The sequence below is a fragment of the Lagopus muta genome, chromosome 17 (genome assembly GCF_023343835.1).
Source record: "Lagopus muta isolate bLagMut1 chromosome 17, bLagMut1 primary, whole genome shotgun sequence".
Lineage (NCBI taxonomy): Eukaryota > Metazoa > Chordata > Aves > Galliformes > Phasianidae > Lagopus > Lagopus muta.
In genome coordinates this window covers 8400342-8424857 of record NC_064449.1, presented here as the reverse complement: position 1 = coordinate 8424857, position 24516 = coordinate 8400342, and the positions used below count along the sequence as shown (strand labels likewise).

General features: G+C 40.6%; 1 protein-coding gene and 1 long non-coding RNA gene across 3 annotated transcripts in view; one reads left to right on the top strand and one right to left on the bottom strand.

Moving 5' to 3' along the window:
* The window catches only part of LOC125701789 (uncharacterized), a 40147-nt gene extending 39796 nt beyond the window's left edge, over positions 1 to 351 (top strand). Inside the window, exon 3 of the long non-coding RNA XR_007380360.1 lies at positions 243 to 351. This is a non-coding gene — a long non-coding RNA (uncharacterized LOC125701789). The remainder of the gene's footprint in view (positions 1 to 242) is intronic.
* Positions 352 to 5705: 5354 nt separating this feature from the next.
* TMEM132B (transmembrane protein 132B) overlaps positions 5706 to 24516 on the bottom strand; it is a 182796-nt gene continuing 163985 nt past the window's right edge. For both annotated transcript variants that reach the window (XM_048963875.1, XM_048963874.1), the window contains exons 6-9: positions 19319 to 19524; positions 11589 to 11862; positions 10122 to 10313; positions 5706 to 9326 (exon numbers count right to left, since the gene is read on the bottom strand). In XM_048963875.1, coding sequence (XP_048819832.1) covers positions 8175 to 9326; positions 10122 to 10313; positions 11589 to 11862; positions 19319 to 19524 — 1824 coding nt within the window. In that variant the 3' untranslated portion in view covers positions 5706 to 8174. The remainder of the gene's footprint in view (positions 9327 to 10121; positions 10314 to 11588; positions 11863 to 19318; positions 19525 to 24516) is intronic.

Sequence of the window (24516 nt, the reverse complement as noted above, 5' to 3'; positions counted from 1 at the left end):
AGGAATGCCATAGTGGCTCCTGGGTGTGTAATATCTTTTCCTATTAAGAAAATGGTTGACTGATTTATTCTTTGTTACTCAAGTGCAAAATCCTTACCAGTACATTGAGCTTTGGAATTTACTATAAACATTTTCTTCCTGCTCCCCTGCTATCCCTGTCTGGATTCTGATGCACCATATATCTTCACCTGTGTGCAGGAAAGTCACCCTAAGGAAGCATGTCTCTGTTCTACTTTGGACAGGGTCCAGAAGGTGGTGCAGTTGCATGGCTTACAGCATGGCAGTCATCAGCATCTTCCTCTTCAAGAAGTAATTGGGAATGCTGAAATGGCTCCTTACATCCCCACCGTGATCAGCTATCCTGCCAACTTTCCTTTCTCAATGTATTTTCTGCTTGTGTTGCAAATAGAAAGAAAGACAGCAAGAATAAAAAGAACTCTTTCCAAAGTAGGGAATGCCCTTAGAAACTTTGGCTTTTACTAAACCTTATCTAAAGGAATGCAGCTTTTGTGGGGCTGCAAATTAAATCCCTTTAGTTATTTGCTCAGCTTCTTCTGGCACAAGCCCTAAAAGCCTGAAATCCTTTTCTAATCTATATTTTGGTGATGCATGCTTTGGTCCTTTTACAGCAAAGTTAGATTGCAAAGTTAAAATGAGGCATTAGAGATGGCTGAAAGCCAGAAAAGGAGTTCTGCACTGGGCTAGAACTAATATGAATCAATGTAGGCACGACACACCATATTTACAAATACATCAGACAGAGGAGCCACTTTTATTTCCAGTAACCACGTAAGCTTGTACCTACACAGGTGTATATACTTCCATGTTTTTATATTACGGAGCATTTGTTGTATTAAACCACAGCCAGTGTTTGTGGTATTGGCCAGACATTCTGCCTGTTGGTCTAACAGAGCTGTTACTGCAGACATCCATGCTGTAGGTTTTCTCAACGATTGCTGTACCATCTTATTGTGGTTGTGGACTTTAACAGGGTGTAAGCATAGGTGGCAAATTACTGTGAGCTGATGTAGCAGACCTCAAGGTAGATCTTTCTTCAAAGAAGGCTGAATTGCTCTGAGCCCTGCGTTGTCAGAAAGTCCCTTTGCTAACTTGCTGGATAACACAACATAGTGGCCATTGCCTTTATGCCACAGGATGTTAAAAGAACATCAGTAGAAGCCCTCTCTGGCAAAGACCAAGAAACAAGCTGAGAGCTGGGTGAGCTCTCTGATTTCTCCCACTCCTGCTGAGCCCTTTCTCTTACTGTCCAGAGGTTGCAGGTGCTCCTGCTTGTGCAGTCCTCTTCCATTTCTCTGGAGGCAGATACCTGTAACACGTCAGGACAGGAGCAGTGCCAATGTCTTATTACTCTTAAATGCAAAAAAAGCTACTGAAAATAGCCTTTTGTGCTTGCTGCAGAGTGGGTGGGGATCCCAGCTGACCCATCTTATTTGGTAGCTGATCTCAGTGGAAAGCTCCCAATTAACATCATCTGTCTTTGGTTAAAGTTCTTTAATTTTGTGTATTTTTTAAATATCCTGCTCTATCCCAGCCTCTTTGGTCCTTGCTTCACTCCTCCAGAAAAAAGCTTCCTGTAACCTGTCTTCATAAATCAGGCCTTTGGAAGTGACCTAGCAGTTTAGATTTAGAAAAGATTTCACAGTGTTTTCATTTGTATGTGTCAAATTTGTGCAATCAGCAGGATATCAGTGATGCTGCACTTACAGTACATGCATATTTAGCATAATGCAACTAGAATGTTTACCTGGGATTAAAATGGACACCCATACACAGTTTATACCAAGGGCAAATGTTTGGACAAAGTCTTAATTACTCCCAGACAAAGATATCCCTGCTGTGGTTTATTTCCTTGCACTAGCCAGGTGGCTGTGTATGGATTCTCATCCTGTCTGGTTTTTGGCTCTGAACACTCATCTTATTCAAAATTGAATTAAACTGAAAATGAAGCACTCCCAATCTATCTATTGGAAATAAAGTACTTGTCAAAATTAATTTACCTGGGAAGGTGGAATATTTTACCTCAAGTGAAAGATTGATTTATAGCCTGCAGTATAAGTGGCACCTATTTATATATGTGAAACACTTCAGAGTGTTTAAAACAAGTTGCTAATTTACAACAAACAGTAATGCCTCCTTGGGATTTAGCGAAGAAGGTAAGCTTTCACTCTGGGGTTATTCTTGTTAAAGAAGATGCAGCCAACTCATGTATCTGTATGCCAGACAGGGTCTGGTTTGGGCCGATCCAACTTTTGCAAGCCTTGGTCTGGCCAGCAGCATTGCACAAAATACTGGGAATGCCTGACTGGCTCTGAAATCATAGCGATTCCATGGCACCGAGTTTATATTTTATTTACGACATCCCATAATGCCTGCCAGCAGGGTGTGTGGACCCAGGAAATCATTAATGGATAAGGTTTCTGTGTAAATATACTATGAAATGGCATCATTATTTGCAACGTGTGTAAACTAGAGAGGCAGACTTAGTTGGAAATGAATGCTTTTGAGCAGTCATATATTTCAGTAGGACCACAACGTTGTTCACGCTACATTTTTTTTAGTGAATGTTTCTTAAAGTCTACTTATTTTTAAAAACCTTCCTAGAGATAATATTGAGGCATCAGAGTGTATTCTGCTCTCCTCACTGCAGCTTTAAATTGCAGGATTAAAAATATCCACTGTTTATTTCCACTAAATCTTGAGCTCATTACTTGGGTTTTATATCATCAGATCCCATTGATTTTTTTTTTTAATAAGACTAACCCAAGATTATCAGAAGGAATGATATAAGCCTTTATCCATATTGGTTTATAAATCCTTAATCCAATAGGTATGCTTTTGGAAGCAAGTAACAGCATTACACATTTGAGGAGCCTCAGAGCTCCCTCACCTTGGTGCAGTTTCATGACTAAGCTGCCTCTATCAAGAATACAGCTCAGCTTTATTCCCTCATAACCTGACTTCTGCAGGCTCTGCTCACAACACATCACTGGAACGGAAACAAACAGGAATGTACTGCTACACTAAAAGGAATGTAATGGGAGGGTGTAGACTTACAAAGACTAGTTCATTTTGCAACTTGCTCCACTTAAGCAAAACAGTATCTCCATTCTTTATGGATGCCACACAGTGCCAGGTGTCATCAGTTGTGCAAACTCTCAGCATGACCACTTGTTCTGTTTGCTACAAGCTAGAGGTGTTACTGACTGCAAACAGCAGCATCCAGTGCTAGGTGCTATGAGGCCGTATCCGACCTCTCAGACCTGATGGGTAATTGTCCATCTCTGCTTTTTCCTGTCATAGCCTATCTCCTAACAAGGCCAGAGGGAGTTTCAGCTGAGACAGCCTTCAGGATCTGACCTATTTCATCTGTGACACACGGCACTGTGAACTCTCGCCTGCCAAATTCCAAGGGCTTGATTTCTGGAAGAAAAAAAACGTATTTCTTCGCCTCTTAGATTTTCTTAAAGGAATGCAGGTAATTATTTTCAGTTATATGGCACGTACACATTGGGAGTTCAAATTTGCTCCTGTGATAATTGTTTAGAAGAGGAGACTGTTTGACTCTTGTCTGGTAGCTTCAGTAGCACTGTGGTGTGTGTAGACGTACTGGAGATCTCTTCACTAAGATGCTACCAGGGAGAAAGGTCATAGAATGGGTCAATTACGGACCAAATATCACTGGTTTTAAAAAAGTGTCATTTACAATACATGCTTCTTATTTTACTGTTGAGAATACTAAGTGGTGACAGTGGAACCTGTGCCCAGAAGACATTAAAATTGTTTCTCTGAGGTACTTTCTAAATCAGCATTCAATCTATTCATTCAATCGACTCTGTATAACAACAAATTTCTATAAGCTAGAAATGACAATAGTGGTCCTTAAATTATTCACATGATGTTAAATTGCCCCTATTAACACAAAAACAGCCGACAGGTTTGCCTGAGTTTGTACAACTGGATCTCAGCTCTGGTCCACTTGAAAACAGCAAAGGACTTTAATAATTTTGAGGCTCTGTGATTCTCATGGGAACATAAGACATCTTAAAAGGAAATTAATAACAATGAAGCGAAATCTGTTCACAACAGAGAGCTAAAGGGGCAGGTTAAGTTACCTTTTTATTGTACTTTGCAAGACAGTGGTCATCTAATGATCATTACGTTCTTCATGATCACTGGCCCATTTTTTGCTGAGGAAGGATCACTTACTGCAGAAAGAGATGGCTGCACCACTTTGCAGGGAAGAGTGAGTGAAACCCCTGGATATAATCTGTAATTCATGGTGTTTCAAGCAGGGAGACACCCAAACAGTTGGCAGTTGGGCACATCGCTATTTGCTGTTTGCACTCCAGGCCACATCACCCTCAACCCAACCAGTAGATCACCTCGATCAGTACAAATGGAAAATGCCTTAGAGTCAGTTTTAAAAAATCACACCAACAGTATGTTTATTTCTCCAGAAGAATCTGTGTCTTTTTCACAGTCTTTCAATTGCTTCTTTTCTGAAGAGTGAAGTCTTTATTTCAGACATCTGCCTATAGAAAATCAACGTGGTTGTTTTAAGGGCACATTTAAAGATGAAAACTGAGGCTTGAATAACTTAGCATACAAATTACACAGATATAAAAGTTGTCTTTCATTGTCTTAACTTACAGTTTATTTTGTACAGAATTCATTATGTTATACATCTAAGACTTATTATATCGTATAAACATCTTGGGTGTGATGTATATACATATTCAGTGTTATAGATTCAGCAGTTAATGTATGCATTTCACAATACACTATAGTGTATTTCAATGTAGTGCACATGATATATTTCAGAAAAGAGCATTTCCTCTATGAAAAAATGGTATTTCATTCATAGGGCACTCTACCTTGAAATACAGTTTTTGTTTTTTCTCCACTCTATCATGGACTGTTTGTACTGTGTCATATGGCTGTAGGATTTTCTTGTACATTCCCCAATATGAATTAAGAAACAGCAGCTCAAAACATTACTCTGTGTGGTTCTACATCAAGAGGAGAGCAGGGCACTCGTTTCCTTAATTCTTATTAAATGAGAAAGAATGCATAGATGAGCCACATGGAGCTAGGCTGTGTGTGATGTTCGAATGGAGTAAGTTCCAAACAGATGAAAACCACTAGCTCTTCAGTGTTCTCTGAATGCCAGCTCTTCAGCTGGCATCACTGCCCCAGCTCTGATTTACAAGAGCTGAGGGTCTGGCATCAGCTCTGTTTTCACAGTTCACAAACTCCCTATTTTTCATTAACCCTCTCTTTGCTTGTTGAATTGTTCTTTCTTTATGCATTGACACTACATATTGTCTTTTCTAGGTATCAGGCAAAGAAACTCGCCTGCTGTGCCTTCTCTCTTTATGCTATAAATAAGATGTTCTCTTTATTCAGCATTAGATTACAGGTGTTGCTTCCCTGGGCACCTACTGAAGCGCAGTTCTAATTAATCTGTAGAGTTTGTTTTCTTTTCTAGACAATTCTAGTTTCTTGCATGCTTACATATTATGCCTTTTAATCACCTGACTTCCTCAGCTCAATAATCTCAAAACCAGAGACTCTTTCATTAACCTACAGATGCTGTTCATTTCACAGCAGAATATGATATATTCCATGAATAAAAGATTTTTTTCATTCCTTTTTTAAATAACGAAGAGCTTGGACTCCCTGGGAAAAAAAAAAGAATAGGTGCATCTGAAAATGGTTTCACTTGTTTTGAATTATTTTAAATTAAATTTACATTCAAAGCAAGTTATTTTGATAGTAAAACGTGAGATATTGCATTTTAAAAGTACTGCACTTCAGCCCAGGGCTGTGCTTCATACCTACTATGTTCATCTAAATTCTTTTCCTTCCCGTTTAGAAGCGGCTGTTGATTTCTGTTACGTAGCAAAGATTCAGAAGAGCAAATGAGCACAGCTGTAGGTCTCTCCATTCAGTGTGCCATAGTGACTGGAGTTGGAGTCCTATATCATAGGGCCAGAATTCAGCATCTGCTGATGCAGTTGGCAGAACTGCGGCCACCATGAAGTTGGTTACAGAGCTGAGTACAGTGCATACAAGATCCTGGTTGCTGTAAGCTGCTGGGTATGCATTCATGGAAACAGCAATGCTGTTTGTCCTGCTCAGGTACCATCGCCGTGCTGTCTCATGTCTAGTTTGGGTTTATTGGTGATGGATTTATGCAGGGGAGGACCAGACTGGGTATCAGGACAAGGTTAATCACTGTGAGGTGCTCTCAGATAAGAGCATGTTGGGAAGAGATGCTAAATCTTTTTCCTGTTCTTATTAACAAGGATCATAGAAGGAATTAATGGTTCCTCGTGAGATCTGGAGCATTTAAAGAGGAGGGAAACGTTTGTTAGACAATCTGAGATTTCACTTCAGTACAAGTACTGCATCCCTTATCAAATGGAAGCATCGTGGGGGTTTGGTACTTTATCTGCTTAAAATTGGATTATAACAGATGCTTTTCCCTGACTTTGCAGTTCAACGCCAGCAAGCAAAAGTCTTTAATCACTTTCATAAGCTTGGTGTCCTCATTTTGCTTTGTAGCCTCACTATCTAAATTCTAGTATTCTACAGTAGTTATACTAAACATGTTCCCAATGGTGGATTAGGATCCAAATGCATAATTTGCCAGAGTAAAGGTTATCTGGTCTGTTCTAATAGCAGAACAGAATCATAAAATTAAGGTTTTATCTCAAAATGTGGGAGCAGCTGTATGTAAGGCTGTCATAGTTTGGATCTTATCCATCAGAAGAACCTGTGCTTTATTGTGTGTTGGTTTTTTCAGCTTTTTTCTAAATGTAATTTTCAACATATTTCAGTTATTCTTCCACACAAATACACACATAATACCTGTGCAAGGGCAGCTTTGAACCTTCAGCATGTGTTCCTTGTTACAACTGCAAATAATCACTTCATAATGCGCCCAGTGGGCCTTTTCTTTCCTGCTCCCTTTTTAATGAAAAATGACTTTATGTAGGTTGGTTGTGTGTTTTCTTCTTAGCAGCCTTATGGTCAGTGATGGCTTAGTGGGTGTCTGGAGCATAATCTGATGTCCTGCTAAACTCTACCATCAGTGCATTAATTTATTAGTAATGTGCAACACTGACTCCAAGCCTTTGCTTCTTTGCTATTTGCTCCTTCCTATTCTATGCATTTCAGTACCATATTTGGCTTTCTCCCTCTGATAATGTGTATTGTCAACGAAGCTGCTGTGTTTTCCTTTGAAGTATGTGCTGTTTGTTTGCAGGTTACCTTTTCATGTAAGCAGTGACAAAAGTAAACCCGGAGTTGCTCCTTGATTTTCGTATTCCAGGGTTGTTTATTATTGTATTTACAGTTCCCTGTAAGATAAAACCCTTTCCCAATAAGAGTTCTAACACCTTTCTATGTTTCTAATGACCCATATACTGACATGGAAAGAAGGAAGATAATCAGTGATGAAGGAGGTATCTCTAGGAGCTGATGCCAATGAATGGAAAACCTAAATTGTTATAAATATTACTGTACTTCACTTTGGTACAACAGAAACAAAAAAGATCAATGGAAATAATGTTCCCTAAGTCAAATAAAATTCATAAACAGTACAAAAGGAAATTAACCACGTGGGGTTTTTTTATATGTGTAAAAAACAGTAGGACTACTTGGCTGCATTGCACGTAGGCAATAAGATAAGATTCATTCATATCCCTTTTAATATAAGCCATGTTTCAGGCTGTAAGCAAGAAATGTCCGCTGTGCTTTACAAAGAATGACGACTAGAAAAATCAATGCAAACAAAGATCCCTTTCTTTTCTGATTTACCATTTATCATGAGAAATGACAAACAAATGAAGTCTCCTCTGAGTCTGAGCGCAGTTGTATTAGCATTTTGCTAGTACCAGGCAGTATACAAAAACAGCCATCGTGTGTGACACCTTCAACACCTACAGGTAGCTGCTTTAGGGGCACATCCTGGTTTGTGGTGAAACAGGTTTAACTCAGCCAGCCTCTTGTACCTGCTCAGTGATGCCAGATTATCATCTCAGTAACTCCAAGGTTGAACTGTCTTGTTCCTATTGCTGACTGGACTGACCGCTCCACCATCCATAAACAGAAGGCATAAAGGTGATTACAAACATAAGAAAGTAGTTTTACATATTGTCTTGCAGTCTTTCCATATAGTCCCTAAGTTCCTTGGAATCACCAAGATTCATATCTTGGCATACCCATTTAATATTATCATCACTGTCAAATAGAATTGAGTTGGTGTAGGGGCCTCCATCCTCCGGCAGTATTGTTGTGTAGGAAGTGAACTTCACTCGCTTCTGCTTTGGCCCAGAAGGATTTATAGGTTCACTTTTAACTTCTTTTTCACAAAGGTACTCAGAAGATCTGAGGATGTGATTATGAAGAGTCTTCTGAGAACTCCCATTAAGGAGAAAGTTGCTTTCTTCAAACTGCATTCCTCTGTCAATCATGGTAGTGCACTCCTCTGATGGGAGTGAAATGTCAACTGGGTTCTCCAGCAGTTCAACCTCATTTCCAAGCCAGACCCAATCATGGGAATGGGGGATGTTGCCTTGCTCACTCACAGCAAACCTTTTATGCCTGTATTTCCAAGCAAATGCCACACAGTTAATCAAAAAGACCAAGATTGCTAAGCAGAAAACACACAGCAGGGCATACATGCCGATCTCTAAATCTGTTAATCCTCTTGAAGTCAATGTGAGATCACTGGGATTGTTCTCTCCTGGTATTTCTACTTGGGCAGGAAAACCTGTGAAGGCAGTTGGGTTATTTTGGAGCTGGTCATCCTCCAGGGACTCCTGATCAATGGGAGATATGAAAGTTGTGCTTTTGTTTGCATTGTCCTCATGATTACTAAGGACTCCATTTTTGGACCATTCTTGTGCTGTCCTCTCTTGTTCTGCAGTTTTTTCTATGGAATTGCTTGCATGGCTTTTAAAATCTTTATCTGTATCATCAATGTCATTGGTGCTTTCTTTTTGATCAGAATCTTTTTGACCAAACTTCACTTTGACGCTTCCCTTTCCAACAGCCAGAATGCTCTTTCGCTTTGTCTTCTGACACGGTTCGCTGATGACCATTTCAATTTTAATTAGAGGTCCTTGACCATCCCCTTCTGCCACCACCCCAGGCCATTTTGACTGAAGATTCTGGTGTACAGATACTACCATCTCATCCAGTGAAGTGATGGTGATTGAGAAATCCTTGGAGTCATAAATATCTAATGGTGTCACTGACCCATCACTGAACAAAATCCAAGCACTGACTATGGCTTCCTGCAGGGAAAAGAGGATTAGAAAAATGGTGTGTGAAATGTAAGCGAGCACATAGGCAGTGCTCAGTTTGTTTGTCATCAGCTAAATAAATACACAGTTTGGATTTGGTTTATCTTGTTGTTCAAAGGAAAAAATGAAATTGTCTGCTCTGCTTCCCATTTTTGCAGTTTTGAGCTCTCTAGGCCATTAGGCATTTATCTCATCTTTAGGAACTATCAGACAACAGTCATCTAACTTTAATAAAAATTACAAAAAAAAAAAGTCTTTTAATCTTAAGCAAGACTCTATCTTGGAACAATGGAGCGCTGCTAGGAAAATAATTGTATTTTCAAAGTCCTGGTTAATTAATTTTACAAGTGCCTTATAATGGGAAATCTCTGTAATGCTGCAGTTCCATTGCTATCTTTAGTACAACATGTGGAGGGGTTACAGACTGGAATGGTGATTCCCATTCAGCCTGCTTAAACAAACTAGGTTAAGAAAACAGCTCAGTGCAGCGTTTTCAATGTTCTACCATGCTTCCAAATGCACACAACTACATTAAATACGCAAAAGTGATTGCAGTTCTTTATGGAAACTACAAGAAACGCTGCAATCCCCCCCATGTTTAGGAAGATTTCAAAGAAAATGATTTGTCTTACTGAAAACTGCTGGTGTGAAAATAATAGTTGCACTTTTTCTTCTGTTACAGAGTATCAATTCTATATAAATATAGTGAAAAATACTTAAGATACTTCATTCAGTGGTCGTATCCAGAACTTTGTAATTTCCCATGTTACATACTCTATTCCATACCTGTTTTGGTGTATGAAGGATATCGTATGCAGAGGTGGTGGATACAATAGCTCTCTTATTTCCTTTGCTGGTTTGTAAGGAGAGGGACAAGCCTGAAACTAGTTGTACTCCTAGATCTGTAATAGTTACACGGTCATCTAGAACTACCACTGTCTTCTCTGCCAAGATGGAATCAGAAAGAGGTGACAGAACCTTGAAAGAGAAAACAAAAGCCAGTCATGAACAGCAACTGTGTTAGAAAGCATTAGTCTCATCAGCATAACACTGTGGTTAATCTCCAGTTTGTCACAGTTATGTATAAACTGTAAGTCGTGTTTCCCCCAAGAGGTTGGACTCATTTGCTACTGAATTACTATATTTACAAAAATAATTTAATAAAATGTCATAACACTTCAAAAATGGCCACCTCATCTCAACTATGGAGCATGGTTTCAATTAAACAAATTTGTTTGACAAAAAAAGTCATTTTTGTATTGTCTATGACATTTCCAATGAATGCAGTGCAGCACAAGACACCATGTTAATCTGGTATGTTCAGCATCCCAGTTAATGCTGAAACTCATTAAGGATTAGTGCACAAGGCTGAGCAATGGGAACTTGCCCTGGTGCCTTTGTGAGAACAGAGGACCTCCATGAAGTGAGAGATCTGCAAAATGGATTTTGAAAAATCCCAATGGATGCCCATCTTCATTTTCCTTGTGCCAAAACAGTCCTGTCAGTTTGCTCTAAGACCTTGTTTCTGAGATACTCCAAAGGAGATAAATCATCTTTCAATTGATTCCTGAGTCAGCTGGATCAAGCCCTGAATATTTGACGTGTAAATCATCTACCATAACATCAGATACCTATGTTATAGATACCTGCATCTGTCCTGGCTGCCTTCTGCACTGCTATAGTTACTAGGGAGAAAGAAGTACTTCAAGGGCAGAAATCTCTTGCCTTCTGTGTGTTGTTTGTTGTAGGCTGACAGGAACTGAGCTCTGTTTCTGCGCATTGACTACTAAGGAAATTTAGCATGACTGGAACATTATGAATGCTTACAGTTTATCCTTGATGCTTGTATTCCTTTATTTTGATTTAAAAATCTGAATTAAGATAGATGGGTGAGCATGAACGCTGAAAGATTTCTCAAGATTGTTTTTGTGTTTATTTTTTGTGTTTCATTTTGTGAATGTTTAGAGACCAGTTTTTCAAAGACATCTAGGCATGTAAAAATGCTGGTAAATCTTAGGTAAATCTTTCTAACCAGGAAGTTAATAAGGTCCCAATTTAAAAAGAAGCTGGTTGTATGGATGATGTAACCTTCATTGTTCATAAAATCCCACTGTATTCCTTAGTCCTTAGTGAATACAACCCTCCCAAAATTTCACCTAAAGGTATTGCATGGAGGTGACAAATAGCAAAAATGAAAACCTGTTCCAACTTCTTTTTAGGCTTCTACTAAAGCAGTGACACCCGTGGCAGTACCTGGACCGTGGTGATGCCATGCTCCCGACCCACCAGAACTCGGCCATCTTGAAGCTTAGCAATCCTGGGATCTTCCACCTTCATGAAATCAGTCACAAGGTCAGTGATGTCAAACTGCCACTCAGAGCCTAGCATATAGGTCAGGTAGCCTCCAAACTCAGAGGATTCGGCTACAAACTGTGTGAGGACTCGCACCATGGCATGCTGATACTGAAGAGTGCAACCTCTTCCTTTTTTCTCATCGTCTTCTTCATCCTCGCTGTCACGGGTAGGCCTGTAAACATAGTTATGTTTATTGAATTGCCACAGTCTCCACTCAACACTGCAGAGCTCCATTTGCACAATATTTTCAGTTAGATTAAGGTTAGTGTCATCTATTACTGCTTGATAAACAGGTAACCAGATTTTGGAAGAACACTTAAGTCTGAGGGTTACGCTTCTGCAGATTTTTGTGCTGTACAATTTAAAAGCTGACGCTGTATCAGTTAGTTAGCTCTTTGTTATTGGAGAACTGCCCAGCAACCTGCAAGTGTGGCTGTTGGTGCTGCTAGTTCAGTGGATCCACCACTCGCTCTCCTTACCATGGTTTGGCAATCAAATCTTGTGAAGTGCTAAGGAAAGCAGTGTGAAAGATCCATGAGAGGGCCATTTGGGAATAAACCCCTACAGTAGCTCAGCAGGGGTGGGAGCAGAAGTTTTAGCATCCCTTCCTCCACCCGTGCTCATAGCATTTGTATTACATTGCTTAAGTCCTCAAAATGCTGCTCCACCTCACTACTGTGTTTGAGAACCTCATATAGTCAGTGCAAGTGCTACATTTAGACCACGCAGAACTTCAAAAAGCCCAATTTAGGCATTTAAATTATGACATTATTCATTATGGTGCTCTACAAACATCATCCCAGACTGGTGAGATTCACCCTCAGGAATAGGTACAGCGTTACATACACTCCTATTAAAGTTTTCTACCTTGTCCCCTATGCAAAATATAATTTCTGCCAATATCACAGTTTTGCATAAGCCTTTTATCAGTGATTTGTACACGGTGTTAGGGCTGGTTACATCTCACAGTTTTCTCTAGTTTAAAACTTAGTTTCCCATAAATTCTTTGTTGTTATTCATTCCTTGAGGGAAACACATGGATTTTCCTTATCTATTGCAAGTCAGGCATTAAGTCCTAGGTGGTCAAATTTTTACTCGTTATGCCCTCACACTGTGGAATTTATTGTTCAGAAATATTTTGCCTTTCTCTTTTGCTTGTTTATTGGAGCTGAAGCGACTTTATAGCAAGGATGTGAAATACTGGGTAAGCCTCTTATTTTTCACAGTATTTTGGGAAGTAGTTTTGTGTTTACTGTGGTCCTTTATCTTCCTTTTTGAAATACCAGCTATGAAAAACTATTATAAAACAGAATTGCTTTTGTTATAAATTGTTTTATGACAAAGTTGGCAAACTGTAAGCTGAAAATGTATCTAAGAGAAGCCCTTGTGCTCTTCAAAATGCTATAAAGTCCTGGTGTTACAGAATCTCATTCACTAGAAATATATTCTCAATGCATCATTTTGTTAGGTGGATGTACGTATATATTCAGCCTGAAATAAGCAGCATTTGGTACAGCCCTTTTGGTTTTATGTGTGCAAAACAGCAGTGTTCATCATTAGTCACTGAATGAAGCACCGATGGATTTTTATAACAAAAGAGGATCTTAAGATAGGATTTACATTGCACAAAGAAAGGAGATCAGCTGAGCAGCCAAGGGAAATTTTCAGTTGTTCTCTCTTTCCCAGCCTAAGTTTCAAACTGGACCATGAGCTGACACAGCTAGTCAGCAAAACAGCCACAGAGGCAGAAAAGGGACGCTGATAGAGTTTTCCTGACCTATTTGGATGTATTTTGGCTTTATAGTGTTGTAAAAGAGTTCACAAACTCCTTCAGGTTCCCACTTCCAAACTATTCCTGTATTCTAATGCTCTTTAGCTCACCTAAACTGTAACCCAGCTCTGAATAATCACAGGCTTTGGGAAAACCAAGCCCCCAGGATGTGGAGCTTTAACCCTGCTTTTTGACAGTGCTATTAATACCTGTGCAGAACCAGAGAAGAATGTGCAGGGGCCATTCAGGTGAGAAGTACTTGCCAGATTTGGGGGAAAAAAGCTGCAGAATCACTGGGAACCAATATTCTTATGGGAAAAGACATCACAGCACCACCATGCTGTGATGTGGAGAGAACTGTTCACATGTTCAACATCCACAATGACTCATTTTTCTTACACCACTCTGTTTTCTCCTCACCTTTATACCACCAGATGTTTTGCTCAGTCAGATCCAAAGCGTTTCTGCTATTCACATTTCTTTGGTACTGATTTACTTTTAATTTCACTCTCTAAAACTTGAGACTAGTAGACTGCTTAGGAGGAAATACATTTCAGACAAATTTGAGCAACCCATTGTGGGCAGCATGACCAGGAGTTAAGGAGCATGGTGAAAGGGCAGATTTTCTGGGCAGCCAGTGCTACCAAAAGATGATTCAAGCCCATGTATTTCTGTGTGTTACCTGACACAGACAAAGGTAAGGGCTCTGTTTCCCCTTCAGTAATATTTATAACTCTTAATATCTGTACATTTCACCTTAGAAGTTCTTGGCTTCTACTGCATGCAAATGTGGAACAGTGGAAGAGCATCCTTAAGTCATGGACTGGGCAAGACACATTCATATGTCAGTGCAAAGGAAAAATAGAGGTGTTTGAATTTTCAGTACATGCTTTGCAGTTCTGCTTTACCAGGTACTGACTCAGGTTCTTTTTTTTTATTTAAATAAATGATATCCATTTCCACTTCAAAGCCACAAATCCCTGATTCAGTTTATAAGAGCATTTGAGTGTTCTGTCTCCACAGACCCAACAAAATGTTTGAAATCTACTGAATCACATCGTTCCCTTTAGAGTCTTAAATTTCTTGTTCCAGTGTTTTCAGCAGGATTAAAATCCTTCCCTCCTTAAGCAGTGAGCTCATTTTCTTTCTAAGACGTGTCCTCATGAATATGAGCTATGGCTGCATATTTTGCTTTTCTTTCCCCTTGGTCATCTCTGAGGTTAGCTCTGGAACTTGCTCAGAATCCTTATTATCCAATTTTGTGCGGCTTTTCAACCTTGTTTGGAAGACTTCTTTATTATTATTATTATTTTTAATTTTCTGGAGCGAAGCAAGGTTGCCAGAATTACATTTCATTTACATTTCACACAGAAAAGCCTTTGCCAGAGAGCTGAGTGAAAGCAGCAGCCCTGTAGTGAGGGTGCCTGCTAGCACTGATCTAATCAGTGATCTGTCAGCTCCATATTCCAGACACGGCCTTCAAGCAGTTTAAGTATGTCCCTTTTAATTTGCACCACTCTCAAACCAGGCATCAAGTTCTTGGGCCAGATGCTAATTCTCTGCTTAAAAAAACCCCAACGAGATCAGTTTTGCTGGTCTTGAATTGGAAATATCCATTGTGAAGAGACACGTATTTCAAAACCATGTGCAACACTCCCAGCTGGAAAAAAAAAATCCATTTCAATACAAAACTCAAGCCACCAGAAGGTGATTTAGTGGAAGATGGCAGAAGTTGTACATAGCTCCACTCAGAGCTCAAGAAGAGAAACAATTTCACCGATCCCTCTGCAAATCCTGAAAATGCAGCCTGCCTGTGAACAAAAGCCACCGTGGCCTTATCTCCATAGCTTTAAACTCAGTTAATGGAAGGTGTGGATCTATAATGTTCAGGCTTTGCGCAGATGTTACCACTCACAAGTGAAATGGTTTGAATCCAGTCTCACTTGATTCTCATTAAAAAGATGGCTTCCTTTCCAGGTGACAACGCTCACAAGGTCTAGTTCAGCACTTCTTTTCCCTTTGTTTAACTCCAGCTGACTTCCCTGAGTTTGTCTCCAGAATGAGACCAGACTGAAGTAGACTCACTGCCAAATTAACCATATGTTCAACAGGGTGCCACTCACAAGCATTGCCATATCTGGCTTAAGTAGGTCGTAGAGGTGTATGTGATATAAGTCACCATGATCGAGTAAAGGCTTTATTAGCTCCTGCTCAGTGACCAGATGCTGGTACAAGTCCAACACACCATGTGCCTGACACTGAAGCATATGCTGGAGTCCTGCTGTGTGATGTCTGTTTCCCTGGGAGCCTCACAAAAACAGAGTGCTATTCCAGTTGCAGATATGTACTTAGATTAAATTTTGAGCTTGTTCTGTGAGGCTTTAGCCGTGCAGTTCCTATTAACACAACTTAGAGCCATTCATCACATGTAAATGTACTGGGCATAGAACTAGTGCAGGAGCTTCAGAAGAGGATAATTATTTTTCAGATGCATGAGGAATCAAAGTAAATGTCCTTGTTAGACTGGCAGAGACTGGCTGGACCTCTCCTCCACTCCAATATTTGACTTTAATTTAAACATACACCTTCTGTTTGCTACAACTGTGAGCTTCTCTGCAGCCCATTACAAGGAGGAGCATTTCTGTAAGCCCATGCTGGATCAAGGACCCTTCACCACACCCACGTAGCTCACTTCCATCTGCTCTTCCTCCCTCAGAGCATTAGGGAAGAAAGCACTTATGAAAGAGATGGAGGAATAAGGTAGGTTGAAAATCAAAGAGAAAAATCCAAAAAACAACAGAAGAAAAGCCATTAAATCTCAGGTAAAAATCCAGCCAGATCTAAAAATAAAAGAAATGTAAAATCCTTAGGTACAAAGTAAATAGCAGACTGAGCAAAACTGATGCTAGTCCTGGGCTGCTTGTTGATTTATAATATCCCCACAAAGTTTAAAAAAACAAAAAGAAAACAAATGAACATTCCATAAAATAAGGGGTACATTATTTCCAGCTCATAAGTGCACGGATTGCTGACATGCAGTGTCATAAACTTACCAGCTGCAGTTCTGGGGAATGGTACAAGAAAGTCCCTACTCCCACCCTTGATGGCAAACGCCTGCCAGAGCCATGCCAGCAGTTCAGATGCAATGTGAGCAGCAGCACACTTCCACAGCTTGCCAGCTTGCAAACAGAGCAGGCTCTCAGACCACGTCTTTATTTCAGCTGGCCAAATAAATCAGAACTAGGCACCGGGGGGTAAATTTCCAGCAATCTGTATAATGGATTTAAAGTCAGAATGTCCACGACTGTTAACCACAGTTGAAAGTCTAACTTGCTGAGCTTTCTGCTGGAAGTTTACTCCTGCAATAAACACCAACAGCCTCATCCTGCAGCCATTTACTCAGCGAAATCCCCACTGGCTTTGGTAGGAGTTGTGCCTAAGGAGGTGTTACAGTATCAGGCACACTGCATGCAGGAGGTAAGTTAAGTGAGACTGTAAGCAGCTGGCGTGTGTTCATTCACTGCCTAGCACATCTCCTCCTTCCACAAACAGCAACTTTGCCTTTATCGCTGAAGCAAGCACACATTTCTTCTGCAGCAGATCCTCATTGTGTATTCTTCTGTTATAGCTGGAAAAAACATCCACATAGCCAAGAGGAATGGCAGTCTCTTTCTTCTGAGCTCATTACCTGAGTTTCTTGTAGGTTTTCTATATTACCCTGAGTTTTATGCTCTCATAAAGTGTTAGATAACTCTCCTCTGCTGCAGTCTGCCCAGGCTCTGTAAGGCTCTTCAGTAGCTGAGATGTTCTCCTGGGCAAACCGAGTGCTTTAGTTAGAACTGCCACAGTGTTTAGGACTCCTGGTACTGCTTTCCCACTGTGTTATAAATGTGATTTGGTGTCATGCTTTGGTGCCCTGTACCATTTTTCAACTTCTCCTGAAATCCACCAATATAGTAGCATTCCTGGAAGTTATTAATCTAGCAAGTTGTCCAAATGAGTGTTCTATGAGAATGGATATTTTCAGTAAGGAAGGATAAGAGAATAGAACTTAAAATCCACATGTGTTTATTGTCATCATTGTTTTTAATCTGTGTGAGTCCTGGTAGAAACTATTTGTATGAAGATAGCCTTCTATAATGGCGTGGGTTTTGTTTGTTGTTGTTGCTTTTGCCTAATTCAGATCTGTTAAGTGGTGCTTCACCCAAGTCTGCTGTACAAGGGTTGGATAATCATTCAGAGCCCTGTTGATCCTTCTTGTACCTCTTTGCCACCTGCATGATTTCACATGTTCCCAAGCTGTTCCATCTGCCTCTCTGTGAGACTGCTGATAGTACAGAAATTTTGCCTTTGAGTCAGTTTTGGTTTTGCCTTCACAAGCATGCTGTTTTTTAGTTACTGTACCTAACCTGCTACGGTGCAAAACTGTATGGGACAGTGAGAGTGTGCAGAGACCTGAAATATGGTCAAAGCAGGTCTTAGAAATCACTGTTAAGAAGCCATTATTCTGCTCTGAATTTGTTAATATTAAATATTATTCATTGCTACAATCAGAAAGGTCAACACAGTGGAAGGGCGATACAGCAGCGTAACAGCGAAAGAACTAATGTGAATAGAATGGTGTTACAAAGGAAAAGGAAAGATGCTCACCTGTCTCTGAAGATCTAAGCTCACAGAAAAGACTCCACAAGGAAGGGATCTCCAACCAGAGATCCTTCCCCAGTAGCAGTCGGCCCTTAAATGGGGTCTAAGAGAGGGGCAGCTGGGCTCCACCCCTTCCTATCAAATAGCTGAACTGCCTTCAGCTGTGTACCCAGGGCTGACTGGCACCTTTCCCCAGGTGCTCAATCAGTGCTTCAGGCTGGGACTCCACAGTTACCATACACTCATTTATAAAAAGGTGTCTAGCACATAATCCAGAGCAACAAAACAAAACGACAGAAAATGTACTGTGTAAAGTGTACTTTTGCTGCTGCTCTAGGATTTGGAAATACCAAGTTATGCTAAGGAAAAATACAGAGATATGCTTTTTCCAAGCTTCAAAGTCTCTCAATTTTTATGAAATTTAAGTATTTTGCATAAAATGATGCCTCACACTACAGAGGAATGGGCTGAACAGCAGCCTCCCAACACGATGGTGAAACCAGCACATTACTCAAGTATTTAATGAATACAGGAAAGCAAAATCAGAAACTCTGACTGTTCTTAAAATCAAACAGCCACAAAATATCTGGATTTTCCTTCCCAAGGCTCACATTTCCCTCTCTAAATGCTATGGTAGCCTGCTGAGTTCATGATGAATGGCTATTGCTGTATGCCACACTGAGATGTGCATGTCCTCTGGACCTGTGTGGTGCCCTTTGGTTTCTGGTGTAAGCTGTCCCCTGAGCCGTGCCCAGGTTGAGTCCTGCAGAGCATAGCCTGACATGCACTTGTGCAACATCCAAGTGCTGTGTGTTCTCAGTGAATGCCTGACTCCTCCCTTGCCTTCTTTTATTCAGCCACATACGCAGAAACCAGCACTGGTAGTGCTGAACATCACACACACAAAAACTTTTGTATATGGGGCTGCAAGAGGTCCAGGTTCTTTGTGTCAGATTTGCACATTGGAGTTTGTGGTAAAATTTCCTGAGATTGCGTGGAATTGATTACTGCTCTAAGCAGAGCTACTGACTTTTTAACTATACAGGTCAGGGTAAAATGCAGCCTACTCGCATCATTGTTGGGCACTGTAATGAAGGCAAAGATGGAGCATAGATCTCATTTCAAACAGGAGAGTTGAGATTCTGAGAAACACTAAAAATTCGAAGCGTTCTAAAACCAGAGGCTCAGGATGGTGCTCGTGCTGTAAGCATACCTCTTATTGGAGGTGACGGGTATCCTCCAGCCTTTGATCTGGCTGAGCTCTGTGTCAGAGATCTCTATCTGCAGCGGCAGCCGTGGAACCCAGACCGTCACTTCTAATTGGGTGGTAAAATGCTCATAAGTGAAGTTAACAATAGTATCCACTTTGCTTTTCATTTCCTTGCCATTAACGAAGATGGAGTCACATCTGTCAGAAACCTTAAAAAAAAAAAAAAAAAAAAATTAATTGAGGAATGAATAAAAGTTCCTAAGGAAGCACAAGGAACAATGCATCAGTCCAAAGACAGCGCAGATAATGCGAATCATGCATATTGTATTTTCAGTTTTCTAATTAGGAGCAAACAGTGATAAATGGACGCCAGGGAAACAGTTTTGCCTTCCTCAATGGAGCCTACTCAAACTACAAAAATAATTTAATGATGTTATATAACCTACGTGAATCTTTTATACTAGGCAAATTAAACTCTTCATGAATCAAACTCCATATGCATCAAAGTTTACGTTTACAACTTGCTTAAAGAACCTGGAAAAATGGGGCCATATGTTAGTAAGAAAAAGACTGACTCAGAACCATAAAATAGAATCCTTTTCTTTTTCCTTGAGCACTGTAATACTGAAAGACAGAAGCTCCCCGTATGGCTTGTGAGCAGAAGTGCAGCAGAAGCATTAATTTTTAGAACTCTGTAATTGTTTTAGCAAAATGTATTCATAATTGCTGTGTGTCATTATATGAAATTATATAAGGATTCTGGCATAGCGTTGCATTTGACTTGCATCCAGGAAGGATGGAACTTCTTGATAAGGCACGTTTTTTATATTCTTACTTGTGTATACGTACACTTTTAGACCATGCATACATTTAGATTAACATATTGAGTTTATATATATGCATATTCATGCATATACATGTATATAACACGCCTATGTACGTGTATTCATTACACATCTTCACTCTGCTTTGAAGCAGAGCCGTGGGTCACACGAGGTGGGTCTGTCACTGAAATGGGCTCCGTTCTCCCATCAGGACTGTTCTGTATTGCATTGTACTGAGGCTCCGGTATAGAAACACAGCATCATTAAGGCTGGAAAAGACCTCTCAGATCATTTAGTCCAACCATCCACCTACCACCAGTATTGTGCACTGTGTCAATAGGCAAAGATACGAAGAGATACTGGCTGAAGGAGGGTCTAGATTCCGGTTACGTGCAGTTCAAAGAAGCACAGAATATCTTAATATCCTACAGCCTTGTTAGGAAAGCTCACTATGTGATGGTTTTCTCTCCATATATGATACTCACACACACAGCAGAAGAGCTGCACCTCCACTTATGCCATTTGCATGTCAGCTTGTCAGATTCTAATCAACATACCCAAACTTGAATCATTTTTTTGCAAAGTAAACCAAGTTACAAGGAAAGGAGCACAGGAACCTAAGTCACTCTCAGAAAGAATAATCCTTCCACACCAATGCTGAATAAATACAAGAATTAAAAAAAAAAAAAGAAATTTAAATATGAAAAATAAACTCTATCTATCTGATAAGAGAGCTCCTAATGGATTCCAGTCTCAGGAGTATCACAAATGAGATGGAGCATACTCAGAATCCTCGTTTCCCCCTCATAATGTGTCACAAGTGTCTCTGGGAAGTTTAAGCACGTTAATCAAGCCCATTAATTGAATGAGCAGTTGAGATTCTAAATCATAAAGCCCACATCTAGGGAGTTTTCTGAGAATTAAAACAAGGCAGAAATAATTAAGAAAACCCAAAGAGGGAGGGATAAACATCAAGGCCTGATCGAGGGAATAACTAATACCTGACAAGACGGCGGCTAATATTTTAGATTACTCTTTGTACTGGCTTAAAAGGTCCTTGGATTTTTGTCAGCAAGCAGGCAAGGCTCTGAACTGGGGAACAGAAAGATGGACTTTAATTGTAGCTGTAAAAGTATCATCAGGCTTGGCTTACACATTTCACAGATTGCATCGAGACAGAGCCATCCATTCACATATATCCAGACCAAGAGGTAAGTGTACATCTTTACATCTGTGCTGTACAAGTACAGGGGCAGGACAGGAGACAGAGGGCTGCAATTAACCTCTCTGGGCTTTGAAGCAGGTGGTTGGCTGCAATCCCCACAAGTAATTGTGAGAAGCACCGTTTGCCCTGCGCTGCCTCTCACAGCCTCATCAAGCGCTGGCAATCCAAAGAGTAATTGGGAAAGCATTCCCTGTAAGGGTCAGCGCAGGTTTACACACTCTTTGGGAGAACAGGTGAAACAGAGGGGATGGGAAATGACAGGAAAACAAATCAGCTTGCTGTGTGGTTAATTTTTATGGCTTTCCATCAAGGTTTTGATGAAAATCTTGCACTTCCTCCTCAGCTTGCAGGTCATTCATTGCATAGGGAGACCGAGAGACAGATGTGACAGAAATCCAGCCCAAATCCTTGTGTTCATTAACCAGTGAGCAACTGTTCCATTTTTGGACAGCAAAGCCCAACTTGCTATAGCTCACCTAATAATCTTAAAATGCTAATTTTGTGATATTCCTTGAATGCCTTCTTTTCCCCTTTTCTGCTATGCTGTTCTTGGTGTTGTCTTGTTAGCCCATTAGGAAGGACTTGCTTGCTACTCCTAGCCCTTATGCTGCGATTTTTATTTCTCCATAAGCCTGAAGAATTTGATTTCCTGTATGAGAAACAAGCACAAGGGGCAGTGAGTCTAATGTCCTCCTCCTCTGTTGGTGAGCACAGTGCCTCCCTGGCTCCACTCTTTGCATTGCTGGAGTCTTCCCTCAGCCAACAACAGGGTGGGAAGATAGGGCTTATGACTTTATGTCTGGAGACAGAGAAACAAAGTGTTTTCCCAAGCCTTTTTCAGCTCAGCAAAGCTGTTTTTATTTAAACTCATAGTTCTGCTTGATAGTAGTCAGCCTAGAAAATGTCAGACTTCTTGTTTTGGCTGCAGTCGTACTTTATGTCACGACACATTAATTAAAGCACAGTAAAATAAAAGGTTGTCCATTGTGTTAACAAAGCATTGGATGCACTGCGAGGCTTCTGACAAAGCACGCAATTCGACCACAGGCATTTCTCTGTGCAGTTGATTCTGAAAATAGTTCTGCTTCCCTGTGTCCCAGCTCATGGTGTGCAGTGGGGTCTACAGATACTGTCTCCAAGCAATTGGAGGCAAATGGTAGATTGAGAATAGACAGAGTGCAGGGAGGCAAAGGACACGGTGCTGACACTGGAACTAACGAAAGCAGAAGTTTTATTCCCTTTTAATTTTAGACACGTGCAGAGTAGTCTTGGAAGTGTCATTTTTGAAACAGCCTCTTCACATGAAATTGTTTTTATTGGCAAATCAGTTCTCCAAATACTGTTCTCTGGAATAGCTGCCGTAGTTTCAGATACAAGGGTTGGCCGTGAGAATCCCTCGAGATATGTTCTGAAGTTTGTTTCCTACTTAGAAACAAAAGCAAGAGTTCAAATCAAGTATTCCCCAATGCGGTGTATGTGTTTGCTTTTCATCTTAGCAGTGAGTAATAATGTCACATATAAACGATACACAAACAGCATGATTCAGTGCACTCCAATAGCTATACTTAGAAATATCATTACAATGGAAGTTTCTCCCATCTACCAGCTTCCACGGGTCAAGACGGGCCTGAGAGATTTCCCATGTTCTACATCTTTGGATGTCAGATGCAGACAGTAACATCCATAACTCAATTTGCCAGATTGGGCCCATTCTGAAGACTACTTATTGACACTGGTACAAAATACAAACTGTAATTTATGCTCTGAAGTGTAGCGACGGGCAGCTGGAAGCTAGAATGAAAGGAAGATCCTCTGTCCATGGAACTGAAGGTTTGGAAAGCTGCATGGCAAATGGAAGAGCTGCATGAGCAACAGACCACAGAAACGTGATGGTGTGTGCCATAGGCTTCTGGAGGGATGATCAGTCACACGGCTGCACAGAGCTCTACATGGACAACGTGAGATCATTTCAATACAAGCTCAGCAGCAATTAGCACAACAGAATTAGTGACACTCTGTTGTCTTATTAAAGAAGCTTCATTTCTCTCTAGATGTCACTGTTTACTGATGAGGAGAAGCAGGAGGAGGGAGATGGGACTAAGTGTAGCTTCTAATGATGTCAGTGCCTATTTGAAGTTTTGGAGTGCTTTTACCTTTTAACCCCCATTGAAATGCACTGAACTAGAGGGAAGGACAGCATGGAAGACATTAACATTTGGGTTTGACAATAGAGACAATTGCTGTGGCTTAGAAAAGGTGCAATGATCCATAAATGTACAATGAGAATTTAAAAACCTGCTGTACTGAATGAAGTGTGTACTATTCAAAAACTGTTGATCTATGCAAAATTATTAAACAACACATGAGATCTGCCAAGATTTGAGTCCCAGGTGCAGAGCAGCTGCTCTCATTCACTTTCCAGCATGCCATGCAGGGGCGTTCCTGCTAGAGATGATAAGTTTGTTGGGTGCACAGGTTAAAAGAGGAGGACCAGAGAAGGTGGATGTGCTTTCAGGCTCCAGTTTGCTCCTCGGCCTGACATAATTCAGGCTCAGTAATAACCGCTGTGCATTCACAGTGGCTGTGCAGCTGCAAGGATGGGCAGACACTCTGGCATTTTGTTCTCACTGATTCTGCAGAGTGAATGCTGGAAGTGGTTTGGGGCAGCTAATAGCAGTACATGGTTCCTGCCAACATGATTTCTGCTCCATGTGCAAAGACCCTTTACTAATCAGCTGAGCTTTTATCTGCTTTTTTTCCTACAAAAATCTGAGGAATTCTCTCAGAATTAAACACAACCATTTCTGCTCTTCCCAGTGATTCAGCACCACTTTGTACAGATTACAAATGAAGAGATCATCTTCATTAGGTGAGATCAGTGGCCAGATTAAGATGATATCTTTGGAACATCTTTGCTTGCAGGACCTGGTGGTTGGTCCACCAGGGTTGTCAGCTCCCCTGCATATGAAGAAATGATGCTTGATACCTTTCCCACTTGCTATGCAAGTGGTTCTCATCCTTCCTCCCGGAGTTTCTGTTGCTTAGGCAGTCTGGTACACAAGTCAGCTTGGCTTCTGCTTGTCACTCGAAGCAGTGCTGCTCCTGGGCTAGCAGCCTTCTCAGCCAGCCATGCTTATCTCTAGACAGACATC